General features: G+C 42.8%; 3 protein-coding genes across 4 annotated transcripts in view; 1 reads left to right on the top strand and 2 right to left on the bottom strand.

The window, feature by feature from the left end:
- LOC106568268 (hypermethylated in cancer 2 protein) overlaps positions 1 to 4,664 on the bottom strand; it is a 28,376-nt gene extending 23,712 nt beyond the window's left edge. Inside the window, exon 1 of the mRNA XM_014138441.3 lies at positions 4,331 to 4,664. The gene's annotated coding sequence lies outside the window, so the exon portion shown is untranslated. The remainder of the gene's footprint in view (positions 1 to 4,330) is intronic.
- Positions 4,665 to 8,021: 3,357 nt separating this feature from the next.
- On the top strand, positions 8,022 to 11,630 carry ub2l3 (Ubiquitin-conjugating enzyme E2 L3). Of its 2 annotated transcripts, NM_001141284.2 has the most exon segments (5): positions 8,097 to 8,145; positions 9,623 to 9,718; positions 9,904 to 10,090; positions 10,403 to 10,616; positions 10,724 to 11,290. In NM_001141284.2, coding segments are annotated over 4 exon segments (465 nt in total). In that variant the 5' UTR covers positions 8,097 to 8,118; the 3' UTR covers positions 10,558 to 10,616; positions 10,724 to 11,290.
- Positions 11,631 to 15,763: 4,133 nt separating this feature from the next.
- LOC106568267 (creatine kinase S-type, mitochondrial-like) lies at positions 15,764 to 23,397 on the bottom strand. Its single transcript, XM_014138440.3, has 10 exons — positions 23,297 to 23,397; positions 20,150 to 20,330; positions 19,191 to 19,389; positions 19,004 to 19,099; positions 18,697 to 18,918; positions 17,926 to 18,011; positions 17,067 to 17,190; positions 16,604 to 16,738; positions 16,353 to 16,478; positions 15,764 to 16,224 (listed from the first exon to the last, which is right to left on the bottom strand). Exons 2-10 carry the CDS (start codon positions 20,296 to 20,298, stop codon positions 16,108 to 16,110), a joined length of 1,254 nt encoding a protein of 417 aa, XP_013993915.1. The 5' UTR covers positions 20,299 to 20,330; positions 23,297 to 23,397; the 3' UTR covers positions 15,764 to 16,107.
- Between the last annotated feature and the right edge of the window lie 4,402 nt (positions 23,398 to 27,799).

The following is a 27,799-nucleotide window of genomic DNA, read 5'->3' as shown; positions in this document are numbered from 1 at the left end:
AGCCCCACACATCAGGCCTCCAGTGCGCCTGCCCAGTCCGGGATGTCCTGTTACTGCTCCCTGCACTCACCCTGAGGTGCGTGTTACTAGTCTGGCGCCTCCTATGCCAGCCCCATGCATCAGGCCTCCAGTGCGCATCCCCAGTCCGGAGCCTCCAGCGACGCTCCTCACCCTGGAGCCTTCAACCGGCGGTCCGCAGCCCGGAGCCTTCAACCGGCGGTCCGCAGCCCGGAGCCTTCAACCGGCGGTCCGCAGCCCGGAGCCTTCAACCGGCGGTCCGCAGCCCGGAGCCTTCAGCCGGCGGTCTGCAGCCCAGAGCCTCTAGCAATGATCTACAGTCCGGTTCTTTCGACGACGATCCACGGTCAGTTGGTAAAGAAGCAGAGGGATCAGTGGGTGGAGTGGGGGTTACGCCCCGAACCCCAGCCGCCTCCATGGGGGGGAGGCGCTAGATAAGAAGGTTCTGGATACTGCATATGAGCCCCCATAGACATTTGTCGCCCACCCTACCCTCCCTTTGTGATTTGTTGTTGGGGGGGGTTTGTTGTGTGGTGGGGTTTTTTTATTTTAATTTTTTTAGGTGCGGTCGGAGTTCGCACCTTTGGGTCACGTCCGGACCATAGTAAGTTGTTATTTTCTATGGTAGAGTAGGTCAGGGCGTGATAGGGGGTGTTTGTCTGTTTTTGTATTTCTAAGTTGGTGTTGTTTGGCTTGATCTCCAATTGGAGGTCATATTTATGTTGATGTTTGTCCCACCTGTGTTTGTGGGTGATTATCTTTTGAGTAGTGTGTTTTCCTCTCTGCGTCAGTTTGTTGTTTTTTGTGTTTCAAGTATTTAGTGTCTTTGCATTTTAGTTTCACAATAAATAAAATATGTGGAACTACAAACACGCTGCATTTTGGTCCGATCCTTCAGTCAGCCGTGACATTAATATTATATAAGGGGGATGGAGTTGACAGGTTATGGTTGTGACCATGGGGATTTCAATATTGTTTGTTTAAATCTATCAAAAGTAGAGAACTTTTTAGACCATAAGTGGTCTTGTTGTACTACAATTAATCAGGAGATAAGTAAGGGGTTCTCATGGTATAGCTGACCCTGCTAATTTCTAATTCATTTAGGATTTTAGACAAATCTGATGGAGTTGACCAAACTCCAGGGAAATTTTTTTGAAATCACATTTTTGAGAGAAATATTCCTAAAATCAGAGATGGCTATTGCAAGTAACTACATGTGACACTTTCAGTTAATATTAATTTATGCCAGTTATTAGAATTTGAAACACTTTTTTGTGGCGTTTGAAATTGTGATAATTTTTTCCGGACAGGGGCATTTCCTGGCAGAGCCGACATGGAATAAAACTGGAAAATTTGGAAAATTACTAAAACAAATGTTTTCCGTAATAAAATTCCCCTAAATTATATTTAAGATCAAAAAATTAAACAAAATTCACCTTTTCAACTGTAAAAATTTAGTTGCCCTGCTGGACAAGGATTGTCCCAACTTTCAGGAATCCCTGAGCTACATTGTTTGTTTACAAGACAGAAATGGCAACAAAACATAAACATTGGATTAAAATAACATTAGACCTATTCTGGGTTATGATACGGTAAGACAGTACTAGCTGATTTGAAGGTACGCGGGGCATGTGATGTCATCACCTAGGCCTAACTATAAAAGGTCCATTCCACATTTAATTCTAAATGCTGGCAAAATCCATTTTTTCAACTATAAAAAAATGATGCTTCTTTGCAGGACAATGATTGTCCTGACTCTCAAGAATACCTGATTTGCTTCGCCTTGCTTTTCTGCTCGGCTGGATGCATGTTTCGCCATATAATTATTTCAGATCTATAGGAGTGTAAGTTTCACCATGGCACAGACCATGGCAATATGTTGGTACATGAACATTATTGAAATATGGCAAATATTAGTAAATTATTGCATTCTATCCATGCTGGCTTTCGCATGCTACCTGAGACATGAAACAGATATTTGGGAGGGCAAACTGGCTACCTCCAATTTGTGAATGCGCATTGTGCAACTTGCCTAAATGGATAATGGGAACACATCAACCACAATTATGATTTATTTTAAGGTGTGATGTCATTACATCCTGCTGTTTTTAATCAACAATTAAGTTCAATGGAAATGCACCATAGCAGACAATTGTCACATCTATTTCTATGTGAACTTTGTAAATGTTGATAAAAAGAAATCACTGGACAAGTTAAAGGAGTATTATGTAATATTCTTGATTTGTAATTTCAGAAAATGTCCATAATAAATAAATATATGCAGTAATAGTGGAATGCTTATTATTTTTTTTTTAATTCACACAAAAAATATTTGGGGGCCCATACTGGCTACCCGATTCCATGCTCCAGACAAACACTACACCACGCCCACACACGTTCGTTTCTTTGACGTAGTACCTTTAACGGAAACATAGCTGTTGATACACAGTTGAGAGAATACAATCTCGATAGAGAGAAAAAAAACATTCAAATGGGCGATACCCGTCTACAACAAAATAGATAACACCACAGAGTTTCTAAACCCAGAGGCCGAACATCGCGAGACTTCCGGGAACGCTTTAGATCAGTCTGCGGACCCAAACGTAGCATGCATCGGTCAGAAAATCCATTCACACATTATGAATCGCTGATTCACATTGTTTGTTGTCGCTCATTACTTTCTACCTTCCGAAAATACCTCATATTTTGTGACAACTGATGCGTCCTCTCCTTCAGTGTCGAATTAAGCATGTAACTATGTTAACAGTCATTGATCTACAAGTATTTTTGCATGCAGAACAACTCTAGGGAACATCAGTAGCCCAGCTTCGCGCACTGACCAATGCGAAGTAGTCGGCCTGTTCCTGATCTTACACATCTGTGCAGCACCTTCAGCATTCAAATGCTAAAATATCTTGCGCGATATTAAACTGTATTAGTTGAGTGGCAACCTATGTAAGTTGCTAGGTTATTGTTATCTTCGCCCTGTTGTTTTACTGGAATAAAAGTAAGCTACTGGGGACAATTCATCTGCCTATATCTGCTGAACGGGGTTTACAATAGATTTGATTTTGATGTTCAAGTTCAACGTCAGCAATAGTTTTGGTAGTGTATTTTGATGTTCAAGTTCAACGTCAGCAATAGTTTTGGTAGTGTATTTTGATGTTCAAGTTCAACATCAGCAATAGTTTTGGTAGTGGTAGTGATGGTAAAAAAATATTATATACTGGGTAAAATGTATAATTTCATAATTGCGGAATCACTTTTGCGAGTCGCACTGCATGGCCAAAGCTGGAGGAGAAAAAATAGCTCACTCCAAAAAACCTTCCAAAAGGTCAAAAAAATATATATTTTGAGATGTGGGTGAAATCCAAAGTTGTGCTATATATTCATTGGGTATGTCATAGCTCATTTGTAAATGATAAATATAGATACATTACTGTCATAGCTCATTTGTAAATGATAAATATTTATACATTACTAGCTCAACCCCTTAATCTGCAAAAACAAGTTAATTGGTGGGTGATAGTGATTTCAGAAGCAAAGTGTGGGGGGGAAACAAACTAAATTGCCCCCCCTAACCTAACCTGACAGTGGGTTCGTAGATGCCTAGTGTCCTTTATGGCTCAGATCAGGTGCCTACATAGTATACACCATAGACATACACCATTTACACACACACAAACAGAAGTCAGCTCAGACAGTTCCAGATCAGAGGCCCAGCTCATGAGCTGCATCAACAGCAGATTTGAATTTTGTGCATGAATTGTATCGCATCGATTCGTTCTCTAATCAAACCGAATCGTTTCAAACTAAAACGTATCGTTTCTGTATCGTATCAGAGCCCATGTATCTACATATGTATCGAATCTTCTTGAAAGGGAAAAATGCACATCCCCACGATATAGCCATTTTGACTTTGTGGCTGTGGTAACTAGTGGCAACCCTAGCAGAGGGGGTGGGTGAAGGGGTCCACCAATGCCTTTTATTCAATTAGCCTATATTGCTGCGCCAGCCTTGCATACATCCGATTTAAGTAAATGTTTTGTTTGTTTAAAGTTATTTATCTTATTCCAAAACTATGAAAAACAAACCGAAGCCCGCAATGCACGGGTTAAAAGGAACGCAGGTAAAGAGGTGGTTGCCAAGCTGGCTACACACGGGGAGACCTCTCTGGGCATACGAGCCAAATGTTTGTTGTTTCTGGTGTTTCTTCAAACAACGTAGTGCAAATTCTTGAACATGACTACACACACACACCAAGTTACATCGCAAAACATACGAGGATCTGAGAAATATGACATAGATTTACCTTAATTCATCGATGAACGCGTTTTTCATTTACCATCCCACCTCACAACCCTCTGTTCGCCATCTTGCCACTGCAGGCTATTTCCCTGGGAAGCCTACCCCCTGGCCCAAATTTAAATAAAAGCCAACTGAAAGGGGGAGAGGAGAAAAAGGCTTGCCTCTGCCTCAGAAATGCCAGACCATCCGCCGATGAGCAGAAGTGCCCTGAACAACCAGGATACAAACCGGATCAATTGACCAGAATCCACAAAGATTACAAACGCCTCTGACACACTGTATGTATGGGCCCCTGTCCCATGGTATTCTACAAACTCAAATATCCTTGAGCCAGGTGCTTGAAAACGACTCGATGTGAAAAACTCACTAGTAGTGATAAGAGGGTGTGGTGCAGGCTGATTATAGGTTACATGTCTCTGTCAGAAAAAGGAATACATTATTTCAAGTCTTACACCTTGCTGACATGAAGGCACAGCATTCTTTCACCCTTGTCTCATTGATTGTATGCGAATAATGTGTATTACATCTTATAGTGTGAGATAAAAATAACTGACTGAAATAGTTAGTACACCTCTATCAAATATGAATCTCTCAAAAATAAATGATTAAAAGAAACACAAGAAATACACACATTTGACAAGGTTAATAAACCATGGAAAAGTTGTTGTTTGAAAAACCATTGGTAATTAAATAATAAATACATTCTGTGTTTGAGTTAAACTGTCAATGTGTAAACATGTGACAAGGAGCAGTAAGATAAATAGATTAAACATATTAATTGTAACTAATTTCTTACTCCCTTTAGACAGTGTTATTAACACAGCAATATGAGTGGTAATTCATTGGAAATTGATTGAAAATTGTAAAAGCAATTTATAGTAAACCACACAAATATAATTTCCCTGTCCAATTACTGGGGGGGTCATGTCCTTTACTGGGGAATAACAAACCACAACTAAAATCAACAACTAAAACATTTGGACTACTTAAGTGCAAATGATAACTATATTATTTTGCTATCAGACAGACTCCTGCTTCCCATGCAACAGTCAGTCAGCAATCCAGGTATGGACTTTTAGAGGCAGGCTGATGAGCTTGACTAGGGGTGCATCTCAATAGTGCATTTCAAGTATAGTAGCTTCCTCTGCTTGTATCCTCTCTCTCATGTTCTGATCTGTAAGACCTGGATGACTCTCTCCTCAGCAGTGGAGGTTGCTGAGGGAAGAACGGCTCAAAATATTGTCTGGAATGTAGTAAATGGAATGGTATCAAACATAATTTCCCTTAGCAGTGCAGCGGTTTCAGGTACTGCATCTCGGAGCTAGAGGTGTCACTACAGACCCTGGTTTGATTCCAGGCTCTATCACAACCGGCCGTGATTGGGTGTCCAATCAGAGACCATAGGGAGGCACACAACTGGCCCAGCGTCGTCCGGGTTAGGGTTTGGTCGGAGTAGGCCGTCATTGTTCTTAACTGGCTTGCCTAGTTAAATAAAGGTTAAATAAAATAAAAATTCCATTTACTCCATTCCAGCTGTTGGACTCCATTCCAGCCATCATTATGAACCAATCCGCCCCTCAGCAGCCTCCACTGCTCTCCAGCTATCCCTATGAACAGTGGGTCACAAGAAGACAAGGTGAAAAGAGGAGATGGTGACAATTCATCTTTAATTACTATCATGGACTGTGTGTGTGTGTGTGTGTGTGTGTGTGTGTGTGTGTGTGTGTGTGTGTGTGTGTGTGTGTGTGTGTGTGTGTGTGTGTGTGTGTGTGTGTGTGTGTGTGTTTTCTCTGCAAGGGATTATATGTTTACCAGTATGCCCCCTAGAGGACATAGCATACACTATAATAACACCCACGTCAGTATTGTCAAAAATGATGTATATACTGACAAGATACTTGTCTCTCCGCCCTAACAATAGGAGTTGTTGTCCACAAAGCTGCACGGCGGTTGACAAGCGCCCGCAAATTCATCTCTTTGGATTGGTGGATACATCTAATTATTGTAATAAAGCTTTTAATATTCGATGAGGGTTGTTGATGTCAACCGCCTGTATTCAATGTAGAGAGATGCTATGCTACTAGCCTCATGTCATTAATTTGCATAGCCATCTCCAGACAACTCTGATATAAAGTGTTTTCAAAAAGTGTCCGGGATGTTACGTGTCCTACTTATATCAGTACACTCATAACAACCTAAACATTACAAAACTTCTATTCAATTAAATAATCCTCACGTAGCAAATAAGCCATTCGATTTTTTGTTGATAAAATTTGACACTATCATTGAACTCCATACAAAAACTCCTCGCTTAGGCGAGCGAAGAAACTAAACAACGCCACCTTCTGGAGGAGGTAGATTTTTGCCCGAGTTGGGCCTCCCGCTTCACCTCTTTCTCTCTGGTATCGTCCATTGAAGTATGGCACTCGTGTAAATAACATAATTAAAAATACTTTAACGTTTTTTGGGATATCTACTGAAATACTTATATTTTTGACAACTTTTAAATTTACTCCACTACATTCCTAATGAAAATATATACTTCCTACTCCCATACATTTTCTTTCACTTCAGTCATTTTCTGACAATTGAGTACTTTTTCCACCACTGAAGTATGGTACCTACGGTATAGCATATGTTCCGTCATGGTAGTAGGCTATTGCATAGATTTTAAGGCAAAAGTTTGATTCAGTGAGAGATACATTTTTTTCACACCAAATACAAAACATACACATATGAACAACAACTTACAGACCAACTACATCACATACGAACAACAACTTACAGACCCACATAAACAAGGGCTACATCTCCTCTGCCCACTACATCTCCTCTGCCCAGACTCGCATTGTTTATGTGGGTCTGTAAGTTGTTGTTCGTATGTGATATAGTTGGTTTACACATTCTGATGACAAAGGGAGGTTTGTTTGCACACCTTATATTGTTCCTGGTGCGTAAAACCTTTTGGGAAAAAGAAACTCCAGCACACTGGCATTCTTGTAAGCTTCAGAATGTTTTATTGATTTGGAAAATGAGCCATTCAGATTAGGCTCACCAGGGGGCATGGCACTATACAAACCATTGTTAAATATTTTGTACCATGATCTCAGTGCTGGACAAAGTACCCAATTGTCATACTTGAGTAAAAGTAAAGATACCTTAATAGTAAAAGACTCAAGTAAAATTAAATGTAATTGCTAAAATATACTTCCTTACCAAAAGTAAAAGTACAAGCATAAATCATTTCACATTCCTTATATTAAGCAAGCCAGAAGGCCTGATGTTCTTGTTTTTATTTATTTACGGATAGTCAGGGGCACACTCCAACAATCAGACATAATGTACCACGAAGCATTTGTGTTTAGTGAGTCCACCAGATCAGAAGCAGTAGGGATGACCAGAGATGCTCTCTTCATAAGTGTGTGAATTGGACCATTTTCCTGTCCTGCTAAGCCTTCAAAATGTAACGAGTAGGCCTACTTTTGAGTGTACACCACTGCATGATTTTATTATTCCAACAGCAACCTGCTATAAATATGTTTTCAGATGTGATTACACTTTTACTATTTAAATCAAGTGACAAATAGTGGCCCATAATGTGTAGGCTTCTCCCAAACTAGGCTAAATACATTGACAAATGCTCTCATTTGACAAAATAACTTAAAGATAGTAACTCAAATCAAAATACACTTAAATTACAGTGCGTACACAGTACAGACACTGTACAGAGGTGAGAGTGAGTGGACTATTTGGATATCGCTGTGTATTCTGGGTACAGACAGTAATTCCACGATGGCGGCGAGCAGGAGGCTGCACAAGGTAAATTTCCTGATCAATCAAATTAGGATTTTCAAATATTAGATTAAAGAGAATAAAACATTCAGATTGCAAAATCTCCGATAAAATTAAAAGTGTCGTTAAATTGGTTTAATTTAGCCCCATACTGTTAGAAACCTCATGAAACTCGGTAAGCGGAAAATGAAGCTAGCTAGACGTTAGCATGCTAAGCTAACCAGCTAGCAGTTTTTTTTTGGTGATGTTTTGATGTTACCACCGGTATATTAATATGCAAGATCCGTGTATTGTTAATCTAAATTAAGTAACAATGTGTCATCAAATGTATTTAGATTAAATTCATTATTATGTCATTAATTGCATGAGGCAAGTTTAACATGATTGAACATTGTCTCAGAAAAACCTGACTAGCTAGCTAGCTAGCTAACGTTACTAGCTGGCTAGCTTGCGAACCTTAGCAAGGGAGTTAATTGTGCAATGCACAGCAGTTACCTAGTTAGCTAACAGTGTGGTTCTATGAGCAAACCAGCTAGTTAGCAACTCAGGTTAATTCCGCTTATTTTCTCAATGTGTAACCGAGGAAGCTAACCAGCTAGCCAATTACATGCATTTCCTCAGATCTGGTTTATTAGTTTTTAATTGTTTTGAATAGTCATCGAGGGAATCGAAAGCGAAATTGTAGAAACGTATTCTCTGCCAACTAGCTAAGCTAGTTGAATTTCATTCATTCGACCTCAATAAACGAGCTAGCTAGCTTTATAGCCAACAGTCACATTAGCTGACCAACACTGTGTGTAAACAATCCTCCTGTTCTCAACACTGGATGTTAACAAACTTAATCGATTAACCTAACTTTAGCTTTTTGTTTATTTGTGCTACCAGTGGTTATTTTCTCAAAACAACCGTAGGACATAGTCTACAGTCAAGCCCAGATTTATATGGAGAGAAATTAAACCAGGAAGCTGTGTGCCAATGTTTTATTGTTATGGGTGTGTTAACTGTAATGTCCTTGTGACTCTAACACACTGTAACACTACCCCCAATCTTATGATTTGTAGTGAAAGATTACCAGCCCTGGGATTTATGAGTCATTCCTCTGGTTTGGCAGAGAGCAGTGTTCTGTAGTGAGATCAGAGTGTGAGAATGCACTGGAACACTTCCTGGGTGGGTGTCTGAGGGAAGGGATGTGGCTGCTCGGCTACCGGGATGAGAGACAGACAGTTGAAGTGTCAGATATAGACTCATCCCTAGTACTCGTTGTAGTCATTCGGTCTGTGTTTACCTGTGTGATTCAGTCATTGGGCTGTTTTGGCCTATTGGACACAGCTTGTTTAATGGTTACTAAGACTCAGCCAACAGACATGTTTTATCAGTCCTTTATCTCTAGTTTGATATACACCTTTCTGCTTCCCGTAGTGGTGATGTTTATGGTTTGTGATTAACTGTCATTAATTAGCAGTACAGGAGAACTTGTTCATTATGTTTTCTCTCTCTTTTTCAGGAACTCGATGAAATCCGCAAGTCTGGAATGAAAAATTTCCGTAACATTCAAGTGGATGAAACAAATATTTTGACTTGGCAAGGCCTCATTGTTCCAGTAAGTAGCCTAGCGCCACTACGTACTACTTTCTCCAGACAGAAAACATGAACATGAGCAGAATAACAAGGAGGACCAAGGCACTCACAGCGATATTAAAATGTATTTGTTGCTGTGACATGTTCAGCAGGACTCAGTTCACCTTTTAACCAAACGTCATTCTCTCTCTTTCTCCCCTCTAAAAGGACAACCCTCCATACGATAAAGGTGCGTTCAGGATCGAGATAATCTTCCCTGCGGAGTACCCCTTCAAGCCCCCCAAGATCACGTTCAAGACGAAGATCTACCACCCCAACATCGACGAGAAGGGACAGGTGTGTCTGCCTGTGATCAGCGCAGAGAATTGGAAACCAGCCACTAAAACTGACCAAGGTACGGTGGAAAGAAGCGCACACACGCATGTAGAGCGAGACAGAGGCAATGGACACTGTGGTTTTCTTCTGTTGTTATGATTTGCAGTTTTTCATAATTTGTCATTGAAATGCTGTCTGAACCCTAACCCTCCAGTGTCCTCTCCCTCAGAGGCTCATATCTATTTGGCTGGAGAGGTTTCCATCCTGTATCCTCTGCCTGGTTATGGATTTCAATGTGTCTTTCTGACCTGTTTCTTCTGGACTTCCTCATGTCGTCATCCATTTTTACACCATTCTTACAGTCTCTTTTGTCCTGCTTGTCTCTTTGTAGTGATCCAGTCCCTGATTGCGCTGGTCAACGACCCCCAGCCAGAGCATCCTCTCAGGGCAGACCTAGCAGAGGAATACTCTAAGGACCGTAAAAAATTCTTTAAGAACGCAGAAGAGTTTACAAAGAAACATGGAGAAAAACGACCTATGGACTGAGAAAGCAAACGTGTGATTCCCTCTTCCCTTTCCTCCCTCCTCCCGGGATCCTCTCTCAACTCCTCCCTCTCTCCCCCCTTCCAAGACCACCTATACCCCCTCTGTTCTTACCCCAGCTCCTGAAAATGGCCCCTACACACGTACACACATCCTTCTAGCCACCCTCCTCCTCCTGGGGCGGTATATCTCTGCTCCACCTTGCCCTGGCTACAGGACTTTGTCGTGAATCAGGCTCGTCGGTCACCTCTGGGTGTTAGCTTGTGGCTGTTACTAACTTTCTACTGATTTCTTAAATTAAATTATAAAAGTGCCGGATTTGGGCCAGAGAGAGCAACCTGTAACAGGGAGAGGAAACAGAGATGTGGATAAAATGTTGTTCTGCTCATGATTTGTTCACAGAAGTGTATTGATTGCTGGAGCAGACCTGTATAAAGATTGTCGACTGTTTTGAAAGCTATTTGCTAAATGCTCAACTTGTGGTCTGTTTGCTAACCCTTTTCCTCTCACTCCTTCCCCTCACTAAAATATGTAACATAAAAAAACAACCCCAAAAGCAACTAAATGATAAACATTTAAAGCATCCAGGTTCAGGAGGTGTGTGACAAAATGTTTATTTTATATTTCTTTTTATTGTTTTGCTTAAGTTGCACTTTGCTCTGTGGAACTAGCTTTTATGTTCACCATAAACTTCAGTTTGTCACCAATACAATGTTCCAGATGTTATAAAAAGGAGAAGAAAAAAATGTGTGTGCACCTTGATTGAGAAATTATCATGAAATGTTTTGTTCAGCAGTTTTATGGCACTTCCTGTAAAGGTCTGACCGTGTGACAGGAAGTACCTCTCTTTACACTTTTGCCCACTTGCCTTTTCCAAGAAGGGAATCGGACTATCACATCTTGTTCCCATGGAAACTGCTTATCGTTCTTCCTCTGTGACTGGGGGGATGGCAAAACGTTTTCTGGGTTTTGAAGTGATCAGCCCTAGAAAGGCACTGCACAAATTCACTAATCTTGTACACATATTTGTCATACAAAGTGATTTGTGAATCAGATGATTAAATTGCAGAAGTTCAGTCATTTACAAATGTATTTAGTCATTCAGCAACAACCACCTGACCAGTACCAGGAGAAGAACATCTGCCATTAGGGAATAATAATGGCACTGGACCAAAACATTAGATTATTTTATTAATATATGTAATTGTAAATGAAAGTTAGCCAGTAACCAGCTAGAGGCAGGAGGCAGTTACCCATCCAGTCCACAGGGATCTGTAAACACTGAAGGGTTAGGACCAATGATGTGATGTATTGGTTGACTGCCAATGAGATGCATGCAAAGTACTGGAGACCAGTATATGTCGGTAACACTTTTTCACCACTAGAGGACGATACTTCTTTACAAGAGAAATGGAACTCCTTATCCAAAGGTCTCTGTGGGTCTTTTCAATTGTTTTTAATTTAACCTTTAACTAGGCAAGTCAGTTAAGAACAAATTCTTATTTACACTGACGGCCTACCCCGGCCAAACCATAACCCGGACGATGCTGGTTCAATTGTGTGTTGCCCAATGGGTCTATCTATACCGGGGTTCCTCAACTGGCGGCCCCCTGGCCAGGTTGTCTTATTTGGCCCCCAAAGTTTTATGAGCAAGATAAAAATAAATTGTTTATTTACATTTTTTATTGTTGGGCATAAAAGACACCAGGAGATCAGCTCCAAGTGATTTTAATTTGAGATGTGTTCCCTATTATTCCCACGCATAATACCACGTGTTCGTATACAAATCTAAGCAAGGTTTGAAATGATTGTTTTAGTCAAATATATCTATTTGGCATTCTTGCGGTCAATTTGAAGTCAAATGGTTTGTAATTATGTTCTGCGCAGATTAGTGATTCTGCGCACTGCTTTGTTCAGATCGATACCCTCACGTGTAGTAGAAACTAGTGTTGTATTTGAAGTGAATGTGGACTCAGTTTCCCATGGTCCTCTAGTCTACACCTCCATTGGAACATTTCCATTGATGTTTTCCCCAGTCTTTTACCCAAAACGCACAGACTTGTATGTTTCCATCTACGGGGTCCAGCACCCGTTTCTCACTGGGCCTTTAGCTCCGGGGGACCTGCTCTAATTTGGGGACAACGCAAGGGCCTGGGTACTTTTCAGTTGGCATTTACAATAATGGCTATAACCGTGAACTTTTAACACCTTCTCACAAAGCAACAGTCTTGAATGATGCTGAGGTTGTCGCGGAGGTTCTGTACGTCACAAGTCTTTAGTGTCACTCCTGATGGAAACACAACACTACAGCTCGCATTAACATAAAACACTGGCGAGCCACTAGTGTTACTCCTGATGGAAACACAACACTACAGCTCACATTAACATAAAACACTGGCGAGCCACTAGTGTTACTCCTGATGGAAACGCAACACTACAGCTCACATTAACATAAAACACTGGCGAGCCACTAGTGTTACTCCTGATGGAAATGCAACACTACAGCTCACATTAACATAAAACACTGGCGAGCCACTAGTGTTACTCCTGATGGAAATGCAACACTACAGCTCACATTAACATAAAACACTGGCGAGCCACTAGTGTTACTCCTGATGGAAACGCAACACTACAGCTCACATTAACATAAAACACTGGCGAGCCACTAGTGTTACTCCTGATGGAAACGCAACACTACAGCTCACATTAACATAAAACACTGGCGAGCCAATAGTGTTACTCCTGATGGAAATGCAACACTACAGCTCACATTAACATAAAACACTGGCGAGCCACTAGTGTTACTCCTGATGGAAACGCAACACTACAGCTCACATTAACATAAAACACTGGCGAGCCACTAGTGTTACTCCTGATGGAAACGCAACACTACAGCTCACATTAACATAAAACACTGGCGAGCCACTAGTGTTACTCCTGATGGAAACGCAACACTACAGCTCACATTAACATAAAACACTGGCGAGCCACTAGTGTTACTCCTGATGGAAACACAACACTACAGCTCACATTAACATAAAACACTGGCGAGCCACTAGTGTTACTCCTGATGGAAACGCAACACTACAGCTCACATTAACATAAAACACTGGCGAGCCACTAGTGTTACTCCTGATGGAAACACAACACTACAGCTCACATTAACATAAAACACTGGCGAGCCACTAGTGTTACTCCTGATGGAAACGCAACACTACAGCTCACATTAACATAAAACACTGGCGAGCCACTAGTGTTACTCCTGATGGAAACGCAACACTACAGCTCACATTAACATAAAACACTGGCGAGCCACTAGTGTTACTCCTGATGGAAACACAACACTACAGCTCACATTAACATAAAACACTGGCGAGCCACTAGTGTTACTCCTGATGGAAACACAACACTACAGCTCACATTAACATAAAACACTGGCGAGCCACTAGTGTTACTCCTGATGGAAACACAACACTACAGCTCACATTAACATAAAACACTGGCGAGCCACTAGTGTTACTCCTGATGGAAATGCAACACTACAGCTCACATTAACATAAAACACTGGCGAGCCACTAGTGTTACTCCTGATGGAAACACAACACTACAGCTCACATTAACATAAAACACTGGCGAGCCACTAGTGTTACTCCTGATGGAAATGCAACACTACAGCTCACATTAACATAAAACACTGGCGAGCCACTAGTGTGGGGGCAAGTCTCAATGGAAAAGCACCAAAGTGAACGGCCCGTAGGAGTTGGAGCAGCGAGGTCAGTGAGGTAACCCCTGCTGCTGACGATGAGCGACCAAGGACCATATGGTTATGGAAAAATTCATTTTTTACAGACAGCGCCACACTATTATACTGGTGTAGTATTACATAGCTTGACCATTATGTGAATTGTCCAAAGGAAAATTAACATTTTAGTAGAGCTTAATGGCAGTTGTGATATTATTAAATGGGATTTATTTTTGCTTTTATTTCAGTGGGTAGTCTAGATTCTACTATAGGACAGATCATTGTGGGATACAGATGAAGATGTATGTACGGAAACTTTCAGTAAACTACAAAAAGCTATATTCTGGTTGTTCGTCTGCATTATACCAAACCCTGTGTATTACCATGGGACAAATGTCTCCTCCTTGGCATTAGACAGAAGACTAGTGGTCAGCACACAGACCACTGCTAAAAATACGCCGACCAGATTCAGTTTCTTCTCTGACCATGTTAGTGATCACAGACCCTCTCACACCTACACACACAAACCCACTGGCACTTGCCCTCTCAGTCACGCAATGTCCAAAGCATGGAAGCAGAACATCTAGAGCAGATCTGCCACCTGGTCTTTCTGACACGCAAGAAATATGTCCTCTGTTTCTGTGGTCCCCTGACCCTCTCAGTGTAAATATAGCAGGCAGCGATTAGCTGATTATCTCCACGTCACTAAGCTGCTCCAAGTAGCCCAATTACCCTCATAGAGACAGACAGACAGACAGACAGACAGACAGACAGACAGACAGACAGACAGACAGACAGACAGACAGACAGACAGACAGACAGACAGACAGACAGACAGACAGACAGACAGACAGACAGACAGACAGACAGACAGACAGACAGACAGACAGACAGACAGACAGACAGACAGAATCTACCCTTTTAAGACAGACGGACATTTTGGCACTGAGGCTCCTCCCATTCTAGTCTAGAGCCCTCAACTGCGATTTGTATTTTATCTAATTGAGACTAACCTGGATGAATAAAGGTTAGATTAGAGACATCTGTGCCAATTCTACTGGTAGTTTTCCGTTGGTGGAATTGGACTGCTGCCATGCTTCTCTCTGTTCCTCTGTCTGACCTCTAAAAGTGCTTAACTCAGGGTTAAACTCTGTTACTACAGTAAACCCATTATGGGAGATCAGCTGGTGGGAGACAGAGGCCTGCTGAGAGAAGAGACTCATTGGAGCGATTGGAGCTGTACACTGCCAGACTTCCATCTACAACAGAGCTATATATATAGTCAACTTCACAGTTAATGATGGATCTTCTACATAGTCATTACATATAAAAAGTCCAATGACATTTATGGGGAATGGAAACTTACTACAGTTATGGAAAGTCCCAGTCAGTTGTTAATTGGAAAGTTATTTAAGCTTTCCGTTAGGGTAGAACGATTAGTTGAAGGAGAAAACACAAGCTGTAATATCGCCTTGGAATCAGAGAATTAGTTGTTTTATTGATCAGAGATCAGTGGTTTTATTAGGGTTGATTTTATTGAGGTTAGTGTTACAGGTAAGACTTTCGCTCCTGGTAGAAGCTGTCCCTAACCACAGATCTAGGATCAGATTATGATACCCCCAACCCCAGCCTTAACCATCAAGGGGGATACACCAACACTTGTCCCTGGACCAGTGGAAAGACATTCTACTTCTACTTTACTCCAAATTGCTCAGTTTGGGGATGAGGAGGGATCAGGCCTAGTTCCTCTTCTTTGGCCCTCTCTAATCGCAGAGCGGGTCACTTCCTCTCAGACGTGGGGCTCAGGTGTTTCACTTTCTGAACTGGGTGATGGGAGAGGGGACCTTGATGTCCTGGCCCCTTTCCAGCTTCTTCTCACAGTCAATCAGATAGTTGACTCCATCAACCAGCAACTGGACCAGCTCCACCTATACACACGCACCGATACACACAGTTATCAGCGGTCAAGGGGAGTTTGACCCTTAGTCCAGATAGAGATGGTTTACAGTTTCCTTCAGTCATTCATTCATTCATAGAATATCGGTTCTAGTTTTACCTCAGATTTTCCCAGACGGTCGTTGTTGGAGATATCAAAGGTGTCTCCAGTTGTGGCCGAGTCAACTCCGCCTGTCCCTCTCTTCTGCAGACGCATGTTGTCCAAGATCTTACCAAAGCGAGGGTCCTGCATGGTAAGTACAGAACTTTAATACATGCTTTGTCTAGGGAAAGAGGGGTCAATGCACAGGGACAATCCAAGTAAAAACTATGAGGAAAAGAAAAGAGAAAGAGAGAGTGTGTGTGTGTTACCTTGCTGAGGTTGGGCAGTCTGATGTGCACTCCAGCCCTGAGTCCAGTACCCAGGTTAGAGGGGCAGGTCAGGATGTATCCCAGGCGCTCGTTCCACATGAACTCCCAGCCTCTCTCCTGAATCAGCTTCTCCACCTAGAGGATGGGAGGCCACATTAATGATCTACTGTACATGTCCATGTATATTATAGACAAAGGGTGCCATCTACAACATGAAATGGTTCTTCAGCTATCCTCATAGGAGAACCCTTCAAAGAACACTTTTTGGTTCTAGGTAGAACCCTTTTGGGTTCCATGTAGAACCATTTTCACCCTTTCCCGTATTACCAGGAACCAAGAATTGTTCTACCTGGAACCAAAAAGGGTTCTCCTATGGGGACAGCCGAAGAGCCCTTTTGGAACCCTTTTTTAAGAGTGTATAGACAAGCATCATTAAATCACTAAGATGTGACATGTAAAGTACCTGTTGGAGTCCTCTGCAGAACCTCTCGAACACTCTCTTCATGTTTCCTCCCTTCTCCATGGAGATGACCCTGGTGTGGTCCTCCTCATTGACCCAGATCAAGAAGGTCTTCTCATTGTTGTGCCTGGAGAGAAAGAACATATTCCTAAGAATCTAGAAACATTTGTTGGTTGCATTGATTGTCAACTTCTGTGATCACAGCACACACATTTGTTTTACATTTTTTTTTAAACATTTTTTGTCATTTAGCAGACACTCTTATCCAGAGCGACTTGATGCAAACACCATGCTCTACCAACTGAGCTACAGGGAAGGCTGGTTAGAGGATTCTGCTGATGAGAGCCTTGTAGACCCTACCAGAGGCCCCTGCCGTCTGGCCATGAAGACACACGTCAACAAGGGGGAGACAGGCTTGTCAAACAGGAAGTGGTCCTACAGGGGAAAGGAGAGAGAAGGAGGAGGAGGAGGAGAGGGAGGGGAAGAGGAAGAGGAGGAAGATAAGGAGGTGGTCATGGAAAGGGGAATTCAGGGCTAGGACATTGATGTAATGATACTTTGGGGAGAAGAGGACGAGAGGAGGAGGAGGAAGAGTAGTCAGAGGAAGAGACCTTTCCCAAAGGCCTCTAATGCTATGGAAACATGGTTCTGCTCTCTACTGGTCTTACCAGACGCCCCTACTCACCGATAGTACGATCTCTACAGCTATTACGATACAAGACAGTGCTACAGGCTTTTAAAGCTACAGGGACAGGGTTGGGCTCTCTACTACTCTGGCCTTACCAGTTTCTTAGTACTAAGTCTCTCTACAGGTAGTGTAGTTTTGGGGACATGGTTTGGCTCTCTACTACTCTGGTCTTACCAGATGCCCCTGGCATCAGGCCAGTCACGGGCCATGAAGGCAGAGGTCAGCAGAGGAGAGACGGGCTTGTCGAACAGGAAATGCTCCTGAGGCAACGTGAGGTTCAGAGGACAAAGGTTAATGAGACTGAAAGTTAAAGATCAAGACTAGTGTAATCTCTCCCAAAGATTACCTCTATTTCCAATCTTAATCTTAGCCGTTAGGATTAAACGCAAAGTCACCCAGTCTGTCTAGACTGAGTGGATTAACTGGGTAAGACCCTTTTTTCCATTGTGCTAAACATTCCTGAAATCATTGGTAGGCCTACCGCTGGAGAATGAAGACAAATTAGTGCGATTAAGAACCATGTCCTCAAATGAGTCGGGTCAAATAAAACTCATGAAACAATGCTGTCACTACAGTTCAGGTTCCAGTTGCACTATTTCAGCATAATCGTCACAACAATCCCTGACATTAGCATGGCAATACAAGTAGACATTATCATGGATATGAGGAATCCCATATGAAGTCAGATTATGATAATACATGTATGTACATTTTGGGATAAGAGGGGAAGAGAGACAGACAAAGAGGAAGAGAGAGAGAGAGAGAGAGAGAGAGAGAGAGAGAGAGAGAGAGAGAGAGAGAGAGAGAGAGAGAGAGAGAGACGGATGGACAGACCGACAGACCCACAGACAGAAAGATAGGTACATTAGATAGATAGATCGATAGATCGATAGATAGATATATACATAGATAGATAGATAGATAGATGTCCTCTGAGTGTCTCACATCAATAAGCTGCTGCTGCTCCTTCTCCGTCATGTCTCCCAGGCTGTAGTAACGTCCGGCCAGGTCCCCCTTCAGGCCGGCGAGGGCCTGGACGGTCACACGCTCTACCTCACGGCGCTCCGAGCGGGAGCAGCACGGGGGCAGGCTCAGACCACGGATACTACGGCCTGTACGCACGCGAGACGACAGAACGTATTTCTCATCAAACATACCGTTGGTGATCTGAGGAGAAGGAGGGTTATCATTAAATCGAAGAATAATGGACTATCTCATGTAGTGTGTAGAGGTTACTTGTGTGTGTGTGTACCTTGGACGCGTCCAGATCAGTGGGGTGTTTCATTGTTTTGGGGTCGTAGCCGTTGTGTCGGTCTTTGATGACGGGGTCAAAGATATCAGCAAACACCTGGAGAGGACAGGATGAACAGTTAACCAAAAGGAGATACCTCCTTCAAAATATAGAAAAACACACACAAACTCACGCACACATACAGTACCTCGTAGCTCTCCTCGTCCCCAGCCACCATGCCTACAGTCTTAATGAACGGGTGGCCAGGGTTGTCCACTCCGGTCTGGATGCACTGGTCCAGGCTCCAGTTATTAGGGGTCACCTTGTCTCTCAGCTTGCCGTAGATAGCAGGGGTCAGGGAGTGCGCCATGCAGTTATTGTGCCTCCTCAGGTCAGGATAGTCAGCGCTGGGGATGATGGGAAAAGTACTTTTCATTCGAACCATAGAGATGAAAAGATCAAAAGCTGTGCACTGTGAAGGACATTTCAAATAGGGTTTGATTATGGACACACCCCTTGCCAAGAGGGCTGCGGTTTTAGATGTAATGTGGATGTCGTTTTTTTGGACAGGTACATATTGATTGGTTGATTGATTGATTGGTTGATTGATTGAGACAAGTAGAGGAAGTTATTTTAGAGTGTTAGTGATCTGTCTAATCTGTGGCTCAAGCCTTAGTTCCTGATCTGGTCTCCTCTTGGCTCCTGTCCCTGTGTGTGTGTGTGTGTGTGTGTGTGTGTGTGTGTGTGTGTGTGTGTGTGTGTGTGTGGTGTGTGTGTGTGTGTGTGTGTGTGTGTGTGTGTGTGTGTGTGTGTGTGTGTGTGTGTGTGTGTGTGTGTGTGTGTGTGTGTGTGTGTGTGTGTGTGTGTGTCTGTGTCTGTGTGTGTGTGTGTGTTTACTAAATGTGAATGTCAGAAAGGACAAAGGAGGTGACTGGCAACACCTATATCTACTAAGGTTTCATTCCCCGCCCCTCTACCTTTGACTTACATTTGGACTGACTGCACACTGGGTGTGAGATTATAGTTGTTCCTGTTCAATAGATGCAGCTATCCTAGGCACAACACCTGTATTCCAAATGATTTCTCCAACCTGTGTAGGTCGTCTGTATACGGCCATCCTATGTGTAGTCCACAGTCCATTAGAGGCCATGTTGTTTGTAGTCCTACCTGGGTGGATAGAGCTTCCTCCTCTCCTCAGCGGACAGGATGTTGCTGTCGGTCATCAGGTAGCCGGTTGCCATGGTGCCTGCTCCCAGGCTGGCCAACAGCACGGCCGTGTTACGGCCGGACATCATTCTTGTGAAGGAGGTCGCCATCTTGGACAGTTCAGAGGTCAGAATCAGGTCAACTGGTGGAGACATAGAGAGGAATTAGGGAAGAAGAGAGACAAGATAAAATGTACACATTTCAAAGGTTTTACTCCTTAAAAAGTCTTAAATATGTATTTATCTATGCATTAGTTTATTTCTGTGTATGTCCTTCACATCAGGTGAGCTGTGGGAAAAATCTCCTCCTAAAGAACAATACACTTCCTACCTTTAACCCTTTGGCCACTACCTTTTGTCTATCAAATACAGACTGTGGATGCTGCAGCACAAACTTACTCCATGTCCTCAGTTGAGTTACAATGCACTTCCAGTTGGTTGATTGTACTGTCTTCAATTGTATCGTAACAAGTCCATTTTTTTATGTTTTATATCTTATAGAGTAGATGTAGGTCGTAGATAACGAGCTTACAGTATGAGACGTTGGTATCAGCAGATGGCTGATTAAGCTCAGTCTCCTAAACTGGCCTCAGGATGGCCTCTTAGCAAGCACAATCTGGCCGCCACCATCAAGGAGGAGTAGGTAGGATGAAATTGCCCCTATACACTGATCTTAGGTCATCAAGATAAAATTTAATTTGGTTTTGCCCCTGCCCGAACAAGGTATTACTCTCAGTATGTCCTGTGACTAAAATCTAAAGGTGAAAGCTTGTTCTCACTGACTTGTCCTCCACCGCAGTGCAGAGGACAGAGAGAGAGGGAAAGCTGTCTTAAAATAGAGAGGTCTACTGTATATAGGTCTGTAGAGGTCTAGTAGAGGTCTAGTCACTAATCCCTGTCAGAGCGGAAACAAAAGCTGGGATTGACTTCCTGTCTTGATTATCATTCTACACATCTATTACATCATGATCTGCAGTCGTCAGTTGACTTAGTTCCATGCGATTGTTCTTCATTAAGAATACAGGAAGAGTACTATTCCATCAGATCATCAGTTGGCTGCAAAGCTAATGATCCACCCTCTCTGCACTATGATCCATATCAAGGAAACCTACATGCATATCAGTGTCTGAACACAAGGTAACATCTCTGGGTCATTTCAACTATATTGACCTAAAAGTTGTGGCTGTGTTTTCCTTGATACAGCGAGACCAGAACACACTAGGTGGCTGAGGAGTCAGAACTGCAAATAAATGATTATTTATAGAAATCTGGAGGAGAGAAACCGTGCCAGATGGGTCTAATGTCAAGACCGCTATTTCTGGAATCAAAACACCACAGGCCTCGTGTTCTGTTCTGCTCTGACATTCTGAACCGGCCTCAGTCTCTCAAGACAGGACACAGGCCAAGACAAAGACAGGGGGAGGAGAAAGGAGGAAAGAGAGAGACACACACACAGCGAGAAAGAGATACAGAGAGAGTTATCGAGAGACAGAGAAAGAGATTGAGAGATAAGTGAGAGACAGAAAGAGAGAGATGAGGGAGAGATGGAAAATAAGAGGTGTAAAAGGAGATGAACACAGAGACGTAGGAAGAGAAAGGGGGGCTACAGCCCTGACAGCAAAGACCAGTGAATCAGTGATAAGGTTATGTCAGAAACAGCAACTTTCTGGTATGACAGGCCTATATGGTGGTTTAAAGGCAGCCATCAGTCAGTCACATTGGATTGTAATGCTTTAAAGCCAGGATTACTACAGATCTAGGATCAGTTTATTATCCTCCCAATCCTAACCATCAGGGGGAGAAACGTAAAACTGACCTTAGATCACTGTTGAGAAGCAACTTTCATCCGTACTAGCCATACGGAGAGGAGTGTTAACACTGTCACACTTAATTGAATTCATTGTATTTTTTCTTTTTTTTCTTTGGGGGAGGGACTGTGGGAGGGGTCTCGAGGGACAGCTATTGGGGAACTGTGGGGGGATCTTGGAGGGTTTGGGTTTCACAAGATTGTGATCATGAAAAAGGAAACTATGACATATATTGTAAATCACTATCATCCACACGCACCCTCACAGATAAGGATGGCTCTGTTGCTGAAAGACTGATACATGTTTGATAGTGTCTTGATGCTGTATTGTTTGTCCTTCATGTTCTAATACTTTTATGTTACCCCTTCCTTGTGTTTTTTTGTAATAAATAATATAAAAAAACAAAAAAACATTGTCACACTGCTTGAGTATTTAATATGTGGGGATGTAGCTAACAGACATAATACTACTTTGTAAAGCTCTCAAAATGATGCATTATCTCGAGTCAGGAAGCAGTTACTGACAGTTAATAATGTATATAAGGATTAAGTATCACTATGAACATGCTCTGCTGTCCTTGGGAACGTCAGACTAGAACAGGGTTCTCCAACCCTGTTCCTGGAGAGCTACCTACCATTCTGTAGGTTTTCACTCCAACCCTGTTCCTGGAGAGCTACAGTCCTGTAGGTTTTCACTCCAACCCTGTTCCTGGAGAGCTACCTACCATTCTGTAGGTTTTCATTCCAACCCTGTTCCTGGAGAGCTACCTACCATTCTGTAGGTTTTCATTCCAACCCTGTTCCTGGAGAGCTACCTACCATTCTGTAGGTTTTCATTCCAACCCTAATCTAGCGCACCTGATTGTAATAATTAGCTGGTTGATAAAATGAATCAAGTTAGTTACAACTGGGGTTGGAGTGAAAACCTACAGGGGGGTAGCTCTCCGAGAACAGGGTTGGAGAGCCCTGGACTAGACTATGTAGACCAGTCTACATTCCAACACCAAAAGGCTTCTGTTCTGTCCATTAAATATCATGCCAGTCTTACAATGATAGTGACTACATCAGCAAAATCTTATTAAAATATGCAGAAGGAAACTTTAACTTCAAGCGTCCTTAGTTCTCAAGGTGGGAGGGAGGGACTCTCACCAAAGTCATTTCGATTTGAACAACTACTTGGCTTCATCTACAATTTAAAATGTATCAAGTATCTAATTTAAAACAGTTTTTTAATATCCCCCCTTCCAGAATGAATGAGAGATAGAGGAGAGCTATAGAGAGGAAACATAGAGTGTACAGTACCTGTTTCACTGCCGGTATCCCTCCCTGCTATAGAATCCTCTTTCAGGAGTCTTTTTCTCTATTTCTCATCCCACACTCCGCCCACTAATGTGGGATTAGGACCTGTGCTTTAAACCAATTAAAAATTCAGAATGTACGCTGTGGGCCAATGGGGAGATAAGAACCTGTGCTGCTGACCAATCATATTTTTATTCCTGGTGCAACACCTTGGACGGTCCTTGCTCTGCTGTCTGTCTTGACCTTGATCTTTCCTTAATCTTTACTAGAGGTACCCCCCCCCCCCCACACAATGGAAATACAATCCATTGTGAATTCATGAAACATATTTTGACAGGCTATATCATATACTTTTATCACGTCAGTGCATCTGTTAGATACTAATGCATATAACAGAGGGATTTGATCAATTAGAGGCACGTGTGACAGTGAAATCATTGTTGAAATAGGCTACTATGAAAGACAGAAATAATGGGAAGTCGAATGAGAGATCAAAATATGATTTTTATTTGTCAAATGCACCGAATACAATAGGTGTAGTAGACCTTACCGTGAAATGCAGATGGCTAATCATGCTCTGTTGGAAGACCCTGTGTTTTGCAGAGAGTGTGTTTTTAGAAACAGGTGGGACTTTTACAGAAAGTACAGACTGGCTCATCAGATATAGATTAACAAAACACATTTCATAAGATTTTTGCTAGTATTTAAGACCTACATTAAAAAGGTAAACACATGCCATTCCGGTGCACATCTAAGTGCTATCCACCATCAGGTTTTGGCAATGGAACACTTTTCAGTGGGAGTTTGCCGATCAGCATCTCACAGGTCTTGATGAGCCAATGTTTTGGATGCAATCGTCAGACCGAGGTAAAGTTGGTTTTATATTCACACATTCAACAGACATTCATCAGACATTCAACAGACATTTGCCAAAAGCCATTTAAAAATGTAAAAACTAATTCACCATTTGTCACAGAATCATCAAACTATTTATGATTTATTCTAAAAATGTCTAGCATATTTTTACAATCTTTGTTTTGAGTAGAAATTCCAGTTTTAACTTGATGGAAATACATACAATCTATAAAATGCCATTTAAAGAAGTATAAATCAATAACTAATTCACAGATTGTCACAGAAACATCAAACTAAGTATAATTTATTCTATAAATGTCTAGCATACTTTTACAACCTTTATTTTGAGTAAATATTCCAGTTTTGACTTGATAGAAATACATAAAATCTATCAAATGCCATTTTAAACTGTATAAATCAATAACTAATTGACTGTTTGTCACAGAAACATCAAACTATGTATGATGTATTCTATAAATGTCTAGTATATTTTAACAACTTTGTTTTGAGTAAAAAATCCAGTTTTGATTTGATAGAGGGCATGTAGTCCGTCTAGAGGGCGTGTGGTCAAAGTTCTAACCAGTCTGTCATACCCTATTAGAAGGGGCCTCTGCATCTTCAGTCATATTAAAATAGATAGCTGGAAAAAACTACGGGATGAAGGGGTCAGGCCTGTTGATGTTGAGACTGGTGTTTTGGGGGTACTCTATTTAATGAAGCTGCCAGTTGAGGACTTGTGAAACGTCTGTTTCTCAAACTAGACACTCTCATGTACTTGTACTCTTGCTCAGTTGTGCACCGGGGCCTCCCACTCCTCTTTCTATTCTGGTTAGAGCCAGTTTCCACTATTCTGTGAAGGCAGTAGTACACAGCATTGTACGAGATCTTCAGTTTCTTGGCAATTTCTTGCATGGAATAGCCTTTATTTCTCAGAACAAGAATAGACTGATGAGTTTCAGAAAAAAGTTATTTGTTTCTGGCCATTTTGAGCCTGTAATCAAACCCACAAATGCTGATGCTCCAGATACTCAACTAGTCTAAAGAAGGCCAGTTTTATTGCTTCTTTAATTAAAACAGCAGTTTTCAGCTGTGCTAACATAATTGCAAAAGGTTTTTCTAATGATCAATTAGCCTTTTAAAATGATACACTTGGATTAGCTAACACAACGTACCATTGGAACACAGGAGTGATGGTTGCTGATCATGGTCCTCTGTACGCCTATGACGATATTCCATTAAAAATGCAGTTTCCAGCTACAATAGTCATTTACAACATTAACAATGTCTAAACTGTATTTCTGATCCATTTGATGTTATTTTAATGGACAGAATTGTGTTTATCTTTCAAAAACAAGGAAATTAACCGTAAACTTTTGAACGTTAGTGTATATTAGCATGAGTGTTGAAAGATATCAGAGGGTGGATAACAAAAAAAAGCATTACATTTACATTTACATTTTAGTCATTTAGCAGACGCTCTTATCCAGAGCATTAATATAAGAAGTGGACGGTACATGTTTTGTTTTTGGGCTGAATGTATACATTATTGTTACGCTCGTCGTAAAGATGATTGGACCAAGGTGCAGCGTGGTTTGGGTTCATCATCTTTTATTAATGTGAACCAGCAACAAAACAATAAAGAGTAACAAAACTAACGTACAGCCTTGTAGGGCTCAACAGCAACAATACAAAAACAAGATCCCACAAACTACGGTGGGAAAAAAGGCTGCCTAAGTATGATCCCCAATCAGAGACAACGATAGACAGCTGCCTCTGATTGAGAACCATACCCGGCCAACAAAGAAATAGAAAACATAGATTTCCCACCCTAGTCACACCCTGACCTAACCAAAAGGAGAATTAAAGGGATCTCTAAGGTCAGGGCGTGACAGTACCCCCCCCCCCCCCCCCCCAAAGGTGCGGGCTCCGGCCACAAAACCTGACTCTATAGGGGAAGGTCCGGGTGGGCATCTAGCCTCGGTGGCGGCTCTGATGTGGGACATAGACTCCGCTTCGCTCGCGGATCCGCCATCTTCGCTGGCGACTCTGGTGCGGGGATTGTTGCCGGAAGCTCCGGACCGTGGATCATCACCGGAGGAACCAGACCGTGGATCGTCGCCGGAGACTCCGGACCGTGGATCGTCGCCAGGGACCCCGGACCGTAGATCGCCGCAGAAGGTTCCGGACTGGGAACCATCGCTGGAGGCTCCGGACCGCCGACCATCGCTGGAGGCTCCGGACCGCGGACCGTCGCTGGAGGCTCCATGGCTGGAGGCTCCAGATCACGGATCGTCCCTGTAGGCTCCGGGCCACGGATCATCACTGGAGACTCCGGGTCACGGATCGTCACTGGAGGCTCCGTGCCACGGATCGTCACTGGAGGCTCCGTGACACGGATCGTCACTGGATGCTTCGTGCCACGGATCGTCACTGGAGGCTTCGGGCCGTGAACCGTCTCAGGAGGTTCCGGACTGTGGACCTTCTCAGGAGGTTCCTGACTGTAAGCCGTCTCAGGAGGTTCCGGACTGTGGACCGTCTCCGGAGGTTCCGGACTGTGGACCGTCTCCGGAGGTTCCGGACTGTGAAACATCGTCGGAAGCTCCGGACTGGGAACTGTCGCCGGAAGCTCCGGACTGGGAACTGTCGCCGGAAGCTCCGGACTGGGAACTGTCGCCGGAAGCTCTGGACTGGGAACTGTCGCCGGAAGCTCTAAACTGTGAAGGCGCTTCGGAGGCCTGATGCGTGGGACCGGCACAGGTGACACCGGACTGGTGACACGCACCTCAGGGCGAGTGCGGGGAGGAGGCACAGGACGTACCGGGCTGGGGAGACGCACTGGAGACCGGGTGCGCGGAGCTGGAACAGGATATACTGTGGAGGCGCACTGGAGGTCTGGAGCGTAGAGCTGGCACAACCCGTCCTGGCTGGATGCTCACTTTAGCCCGACAAGTGCGGGGCGCTGGCACAGGGCGCACTGGGCTGTGAATGCGCACTGGAGACACAGTGCGTATCACCGCATAACATGGTGCCTGAACGGTTGCGCACTCCTTAAAGCGAGTGCGTGGAGGAGACACAGGAGGACGTACTAGACTGGGGAGGCGCACTGGAGGCCAGATGCGTAAAACTGGTGCATATGACACCGGACTGGTATCACGCACCTCAGCACGCCCGCTCTGCAGCGCTCTCAACGCCAACACCTCTCTCCAGAATCTATCGTCAAGTTCCTCACTCGACTCCCTGAATGGCTCTGGTTTACCCCTCGGCTCCGCCGACCACTCCGTGTGCCCCCCCAAAAAACCCTATCAAATCTAAACTGGAATTTCTACTCAAAGCAAAGTTTGTAAAAGTATACTAGACATTTATAGAATAAATCATATCTAGTTTGATGTTTCTGTGACAAACAGTGAATTAGTTATTGATTTATACTGCTTTAACTGACATTTGATAGATTTTATTTATTTTTATAAAATCAAAACAAAGATTGTAAAAGTATACTAGACATTTATAGAATAAATCATATCTAGTTTGATGATGAATGTCTGATGAATGTCTGTTGAATGTCTGATGAATGTCTGATGAATGTCTGTTGAATGTCTGATGAATGTCTGTTGAATGTCTGATGAATGTCTGATGGATGTCTGTTGAATGTCT

Source organism: Salmo salar, chromosome 13 (assembly GCF_965601325.2).
Source record: "Salmo salar chromosome 13, fSalSal1, whole genome shotgun sequence".
NCBI classification, from domain to species: Eukaryota; Metazoa; Chordata; class Actinopteri; order Salmoniformes; family Salmonidae; genus Salmo; species Salmo salar.
Note: the sequence above shows the minus strand (reverse complement) of the source record. Positions and strands in the feature narration are given on the sequence as shown.

Bases quoted from the DNA above. Each gene is read 5' to 3' on its own strand.
- ub2l3 (XM_014138439.2), top strand. From the start codon at position 8,119: ATGGCGGCGAGCAGGAGGCTGCACAAG. The intron at 8,146-9,622 runs GTAAATTTCCTG...TCTCTTTTTCAG, and splicing joins CGAGCAGGAGGCTGCACAAG to GAACTCGATGAAATCCGCAA. The intron at 10,091-10,402 runs GTACGGTGGAAA...GTCTCTTTGTAG, and splicing joins AGCCACTAAAACTGACCAAG to TGATCCAGTCCCTGATTGCG.
- LOC106568267 (XM_014138440.3), bottom strand. From the start codon at position 20,298: ATGGCGACCTCCTTCACAAGAATGATGTCCGGCCGTAACACGGCCGTG. The intron at 18,919-19,003 runs GTACACACACAC...CCTTCTCCTCAG, and splicing joins CTGATCTGGACGCGTCCAAG to ATCACCAACGGTATGTTTGA. The intron at 18,012-18,696 runs GTGAGACACTCA...ACGTTGCCTCAG, and splicing joins AGCAGCAGCAGCTTATTGAT to GAGCATTTCCTGTTCGACAA.